The following is a 7,703-nucleotide window of genomic DNA, read 5'->3' on the forward strand; positions in this document are numbered from 1 at the left end:
AAGGGCAAATCTAAGAGAGGGAAGTGGGAGCTTATATACTCTCCCATTTCCTACTAATTGTCCAATGTGGGACTTGTTGAAACCCACACACCTCTTCATCTTCTCTTTTTCTCTTTTCTTTATTAACCCACTTCTTATTCATAACCAATGGATCATTGTATATTAATTTATTCATTAATTTCATTCATTAATTCCAACAGTTGTCACATTCGTTGCTGCCAAATCCAAATACAATGATGCAAAGTGCAAGAAGGAAAGCTGAGCAAATCAACGAACCCTTCAATATGTAAGCCCAATGAAATAATCACATGCAAACTGTTGATCCAAGATTCGTGTAAAGATTGAAATACCAATATACACATTTGTTCAAAGCATAGTGGCAAGCCCTTGGACTTTCATGAAGATTCTATGCCTCAATGGTGGCCCTGTGGCGATTGTGTCCACAAAGAAATCAAAGATAGCGCCAATATATATCTTTAACCGCAACCACGTGATTGTCAGAAGTTGAACAAGCAGATAAGTTACTAACCATTTCAATTTGTGGTCAGCGTGCAAATCAAATCAGTCCCAGGGAATTTATCCGGGTGCACCCTTCTGTACTCGGGTAAATAATTTAAGTAATTTCTCAAGTGCTAAGAACAATATCCGGGTACACCCTTCTTATCCGGGTGGGCAAAAAATTTCAAAATATACCCAGGTAGACTTGGTGGTCAACGGTCAAATAGGGGCAGATTTGTGTTATATTTTTTGAAGGGGTTAAATTTTTGAAATAGTTTATAATGAAAGTCAATTTAATAATTAATTATTAATAAAAAGTTATAAGGGTTAAAAAGCCCGAGATAAAGCTATATAAAAATAACTTTACAAACTTTAAATCTTAGATGTGATCAGCAAGAGAGTCACGGAATATGTTTGACTTCGAAGCCTGAAAGAGCTCTAATGCAATGCTCTCTTTTTTCTTTTCTTTTTTCTTTTAGGAAATCAAGCTCACATGCAATTTTATGTAACTTTCACAGCAAACTGAAGTCGTGAGCTCTGCTCGTGCCTGGCCGTTGCTATTGGAAGATCCTGATATATAAAAATTATTAATATAATTTTATATAACAATTTAAATTTTTAAGTTGAATTAGTTCTTTACATATTATTAGAGTCTCAATGTTACAGCCTTACGAGTTCGATATTCACCGCTTCCCTTTTAATTAATAATTAATTAAGTATTGTGAAATTTCTTAGCACAGATGCATATACATGTATTTTGTCCACCCTTTAAGTTCAGTATAATCTCGTGTGAGAGAATGTGTTAGAAATATATAAAAACTCATTAAAATAACCTCATCTAACAACCTAAAATTTTGAATTGAATTGATTTTTTACACCTTTTACCAATTAGACAGCTTCTTTGTGTCTCCATGCTCCCTAAGCAGTTACTATGTAATCTTCTTTCCTTTAGGTTTATTTGACCCCAATTATTCACAAAACAAAACAAAATACTCACAATTTAATATACTTTTGAGTTTTGACATAGTCCCTGAAACAATAGCTCCCAAAATATATGTACAAAATAAACACAAGGAAATCAAGAGACACGAAACGTAAACAGTATGGTTGGCCCACGACCAGACAGTCGTTTGTCCTAGCGTGTATTGTTCCTCATTTTCTTTCAACTCTAATATAGATTTCTTGCATTATGTGTCATTATTAAGGTCCCCTAGAAGGCTAGAACTCCAATATCATCTATTAAATCGTAATAATTTAGGTTTTCATTCAAATTTGTTTGAGTACGTATAGACCAATATCCATTTAAATTTTCATTAAGACAACAAGTCATCTTATTAAGAGCAATACTCAAATTGTTGCTTGATCTCCCTCCTTTTTTAATGGAACTTGAAAGAGGTTTTATTTTATGAGTAATTTTTTTTTTTTTTTTGGTTCTCAACAAAAGTCACGGGGCTCATTTTAATTCTTTAGAGAAAAGAAATCGACTTGTGGTCCTTCTAAAATTCAAAATAAACTTAGTTAGTCGAAATCGTAATCCTTCTAAAATTCAAAGAAAACTCACATTAATTTCTCAAAATAATTAATATATTGATCTATTTTAAATTTCAAAAGAATCATGAATCGATTTTTTTTTAGGATTAAAATAAATCCCATGATATTTATCAAGAATCCAGAAAAAGTAATTTACTTTATCTTACGAATTACCATACTACTGGGTAGGGATGTGCAAAATGTCCAAAAGAACCAAACCGATCCATAACCAAACTGCTCCACATTTTAAAAACCGGTTTCATATGAAACTGCATTTTATTTTATAAACTGGTTATTTACCAAATCATAAAAATAATTGGTTATCCATGGTTATCCATAACCAAACTATTTTACAATTAAAGAACAAATAAGTATTATCTTTTATCCTTAGCATTAAAATGTGAAAATTACATAAATATGAATCATTTTTAAATGTGACATTATTAGAAAGTCTCAAATACTAATAGAATTTATCGAAGAAAAATATTTCGTCGAAAATTTGACAAAAATCATATTACGTAGAAAATAGAGACGAAATTTTTTTTCCGATGAAATTAGAGACGGAACAAGATTTTGTCATAATCACTGACATAAATTTTTTAGGGACAAAATATTTCAGTCAAAATTCTTGATAGAATCTAAATTCCGTCGAAACTTTCTAAATTCCGTTGAAAGGAATCTTGCGAGTTTCCGTGAAAGTAGTCCTCAAATTGCTGAGTGGATTGATGCGATTCCTAAGGAAAAGTGGTCGCGAGCCTACGATATTGAAGGGCGGAGGTACGGTCATATGACAATAAATTTGGGTGAATCTATCTATAGGGTTTTGAAGGGGGCCATAAATATGCCTATAACAGCATTGGTTAAGCATACATATAACATATTGGTTGCATATTTTGTTGAGAGAAGAACAAATGCTGTTGCACGACTTCAATCAGCTCATCGTCACTCCAAAAATGTTGTTGAATTGGTCAAGAAGAACCAGGTAGATGCAACAGGCCACCACGTTCGTGCATACAATGTTGAACATACTGTCTTCGAGGTTGACGCAAGTTGGGAGCGTTCATATTCTGTCAACCTCCCACAGAGATACTGTCAGTGTGGAAAGTTTAAGGCCTTTAAGTATCCGTGTAGTCACGCCGTTGCTGCTGCGTTAAGTGTTAGGCAGAGTGCGTTCACTTACGTTGACGACGTCTTCTTGATAACTAACTTGGTTGAGGCTTATTCTTTTTCGTAGGAGCCAATCGGAAACGAGGAAGCAATACCTGAAATTAGTGGTCCAAAGATTATTCCTGATTCTACTATATTGCGTGCAAAAGGTCGTCCAAAGTCAACTCGCATCTGCAACGAGATGGATAAAGTTGAGACAAGCCAGAGCCGTATCAGGTGTGGACTTAGCAAGGAACACGACCATAATCGTCGGGGATGTCCAAGTCGTGGGAGAAACGACTGAGATACATATTATGTCATTATTTTGTTGTTGGTTATGATATTGCTTGAATTGTAATGTCCGTTATGTTGGACTTTTTACTTTGCGTTTATGTATGTTTTTATTCTTGTATTATTAACTAACTGATGCAATTGGTTACCGTAACATAAATGCACAAAGGACGACAAACAAAACATAAATAATAAAGCATAGTGAATAGTCCAAATAATATAATAATGTAGCGTCCACAAAATAACAACATGCTACAGTCATAACTAATACAAAATAACAAAATAATAACAATATGAAACAGTCCACAACATAGTGAATACTCCAAATGGCAATGAAACTACGACCACAGTGGCCATGGCCTATGTCGTGCATCCCTATCTGGCAGTATACGTCTGTCCCAGATTGGGTCTCCTTGATGCACCTGTGCCTGTGCCTGTGGTGGTTAAGTGTGGAAGTCATCCATCGCCGCACGGATGAAATCATCTGATGGTCCTGCACTACTGCCTGGCACCTCAAAAGGGGTGTGTCCCTGACTGTGAGAATCTGTGGCTAGAGTATCCCCACTGTCATGGCTCTCTGTAACAAGGCCTATAGAGCGATATAACTCAATCGTGTCCTCTGCAGACCAAAAGGGGTAATCGGCATCAAGTCCCTATGAACAGGGCTGGAAATCAGGCTGCGAGGATGCTGGATCCGCTCCTGCCATAGCCATCAAACTAGCCTGGAAAACTGCCTCATGTCCGCTCATGTAAGGGTGCTCAGACGCCGCCTGACTAGGACCTGCCGCATACTGCGATCCGTGATGATAAATCGACTATGACCCGTAAGTAGGACCAATGACTGGAGGTCTGAACCATCCCTGAGTCTCGACCACTGGTCTCGGTGCTATAATCGGGACAGGCTCAGCAGCAACTCTCAGGTCTACGTCCTAATCTGCGTCCCTCTCGTCTATTACGAGGAACATCCACGATCAACTGAGGATCAGGCTGTGTCTGCACGAGGGGTGCCTCAGGTCCAGGCTCATCAACTCGTGAACTCCCACGATACATTCCAATAATCCGGCCAATCTCCTCGTGGATATACTCTAGGCCAAAACGAGGAAACTCCTCCGCCGTTGTTGCATGATAAAGCATTTCAAGACTGTCAATCTGTATATTACGAAAACATGTTAGAAATGTGAAACAAATGTAAAATATGTATAAATGATAGAATTTGTCATAAACTCACCATGCGGCCTATCTTTGCTGCCCTCCGAGATATGTAGCGATTTCCCCTCTCTCTGTACCACTCCATCTACGCATGATTAGGTGACATCAAACCATATAATGGAGGTGGCAGTACAATATGCTGAACCTTGGTATTCCATCGATCAATGTGAGGCCTCAGCTTACGTCTCCAGTTCTCTTCAACCTTCCCCCGTAGAGTATGATCATGTATCCCTCTCAACTTCCTAGATTTATCCGGGATGGGTTGATCAAGATCGAACTGTCGCATGCACCTATCCGGTTGACATGCCTCTACTGTGTGGAAGTAGATAATAGGTTTGGCAGCAAGCCACAGGTACTGCTGCTCTAGAGTCACGTCAAGCCACTCATATTCAATATATGGCTGCCACACCACCTACAAACAAAATGTTAAACAATATATAGAGTTACAAAAACAAAACAAAAAACCCATAGAGAAAAACAACATCGTAAGTATCCAACACCTAACCTCATCTCTACACAGTGTGTCCAATGTTGCCCGATAATGGGTGACCTCATGAGGTTTAAACTTTTCTACAGTATTAAACCTATCATCAGAAACATTCATTATCAATCATAATCAAGAAGCGAACATTTAGTATATTCATTATCAACCATACATTATCGAAATCAAATGAAGTAAATAAATCATACCGGCAACCATAATGTGTGCCCGGCTCTGGATGAGGAGGAAGGGGTAGAGCAATGGGTGGGAATTGTATCCATGCCCAAATTTGAAGGAGAATATGGCAACCACCCATGTCAGTTCGACGGGCATCTGTCAATTCACACAAATTCATGAACAAGTGTGTCAAAACCGCAGATCCCCAGCTGAATCGACCAATGTCCTCAAATCCCCACCTAGCAACGGGAAAAGCCGGCAACCAAAATTGCTACCTCTAGACTTGTCCGCTAGCAACCAAGTCCCCAACATTCGGGCAATGTGGGCTTTTGTGAAGTAGATCTCGGCATCGTGATTCCCCTCCTGATCAGTCCACCAAGTATAATGCTGATCCAAGAATGAGATGCGGAGGTCGCTGGAACGATGGAACTCACCGGCCTCTGGAACATGTCCAAAAACAGCAGCACAAGCTGCGTGCCAATCCTCGGAGGTCGATCCGGTGACGACAGTGCCGTCAGTCGGCAAGCCCAATATGCCTGCCACATCTTGTAAGGTGATCATCATCTCACCTTGGGTCATGTGAAAGGTATGTGTCTCTGGTCTCCACCTCTCGACCAGAGCACTAATTAAAAATGTATCGATCTGTGATAAATTACGCAGTTATCACGTGTTAACGAATTTTATTGAATAATTACATAAATACAAAACGACGTAAATAACATACTTGGATATGTTGCATCCTGGCAACATGTATGAATCTCGCCTGTCTGAGGTACTCTTCGACAACCTGCGGAATAGCACCGGTAGGTGGCCCCCCTTGTGGCTTTCCACACATGGTCTTAATTTTCCTTAAATGCTCTGTATTCCACACCCGCTGCGAAATATGAGCTTTCTGCGTCCTTTTACGAAGGACCTCCCATTTGTACTGCCCAGGTATGATCCACATGCTGGGATTGGTGGGCTCTACATCCGATGCAGAATCCGATGAAGATGATGACTCATCCATTATCCTCAACTATATAATATAAAACAACATTTAAATTAATCACATGTAATGCCCCTTTTTATTTACAATTTAATTAAGCAGTGACATAATTGATTATCACAAAAATTAAGCATATGCGTCATTTATTTAACTAGAATCGAAATTTATGAAGTCCCGCCAAAACGTAGAACAATTATTTATTTACAATTAAATAATAATAATACATCGGACAAAAATAATATAATACTAACTGAATACTTAACCCTAGGTCACTACCAACTTGTCCAATACGTACTAATCATCACACCTAACTAACTACAAAGTTATGCACTCCCGCATTAATAACATCATACATACGAAATTTACGAAGTCCCAAACACTATTTATAAATCACTAATTAATATGCTAAACCCTAATGCATAATTAAAAATTAATAATAATAACTACGTAATAATAAAATTACTATATCATTACAACATTCATAGCATGCCACAAAATTTCTAAGTGACTATCCTAATGTTCCAAGTCTCTAATATACAATCAATCCTAACATGTATTACTAACTAGCACTGTAATTTAAATGTATACATATGAGGTATTATGACCTTACCTACGTTGGCAGAGCTTCGCTACGAACCACGGTTAGAGAGAGGTTAGAGAGGTGAATGAGTAAGGAGTGAAAAAAGGAAAGTGGGGTATATATAGCTTGCAATGTGACGCCCCAATGGGGCGTCTTCCCCGAGGGAGAGACGCCTCACTTGGGCGTCACGTGTGACGCCCAAAGGGGGCGTCTCATTGTGCAACAAATGTGTAATTTTTTACAAAACAGCATTAAATACGTAATTATTTAATTTAAATGCATTATTTTAATTTTTTTGCCTAGAAGCAATAGTAGATATGCAAGAATAATAGAATCTTACGCAAACTATTTTTTTCTATTTTTCCTTATGAATGGTCACTAAAATAATTCATTGTTACATAGTGATTCGCTAAAAGGGCGCGAACCAGATTGCTTCCTCCCCACACTGCTAGTCGGATTTAACGGGTAGTGGTTTTTGGTTTTTTAGAGTGATTAGCCACATTATAAGTTAAGATGTGATTTTGATGGTTTACTTTTTTTCATTGTTTTTGGATATGTTAACCTTACTTTTTATTAGCTTTGATTATGTAAGACTTTCTTCTTCTTTTTTTCCTTTTTGTGGCAGGTATCTAAACAAAAATTACTCAATTTTGGTCTTTTTTATTTTTATATTTTCTCTGATCTTTTTGAAATTTAGCACCAAGAACTAGTTTCTTTGTTCTTTGATCTGGTTATGCAAGTTCTTTTTGTTTTCATGAGAATTCAATTTTTGATACTTAACAGTGATTACATTTTGTTTTGATAAG

The 7,703-nt window shown here is 37.5% G+C and overlaps 1 protein-coding gene across 1 annotated transcript; it reads right to left on the reverse strand.

Moving 5' to 3' along the window:
• Window positions 1-4,759: 4,759 nt before the first annotated feature.
• On the reverse strand, window positions 4,760-6,338 carry LOC133288149 (serine/threonine-protein phosphatase 7 long form homolog). The gene is made up of 5 exons (XM_061485847.1): window positions 6,109-6,338; window positions 5,608-5,939; window positions 5,365-5,488; window positions 5,180-5,258; window positions 4,760-5,086 (listed from the first exon to the last, which is right to left on the reverse strand). The coding sequence occupies exons 1-5, from the start codon at window positions 6,336-6,338 to the stop codon at window positions 4,760-4,762; spliced, it is 1,092 nt and encodes a 363-aa protein (XP_061341831.1).
• Window positions 6,339-7,703: the final 1,365 nt, after the last annotated feature.

This window comes from Gastrolobium bilobum, unplaced genomic scaffold (genome assembly GCF_033153095.1).
Source record: "Gastrolobium bilobum isolate Gb01-03AN ecotype WA unplaced genomic scaffold, APGP_CSIRO_Gbil_v1 utg29905, whole genome shotgun sequence".
Classification (NCBI taxonomy): Eukaryota; Viridiplantae; Streptophyta; class Magnoliopsida; order Fabales; family Fabaceae; genus Gastrolobium; species Gastrolobium bilobum.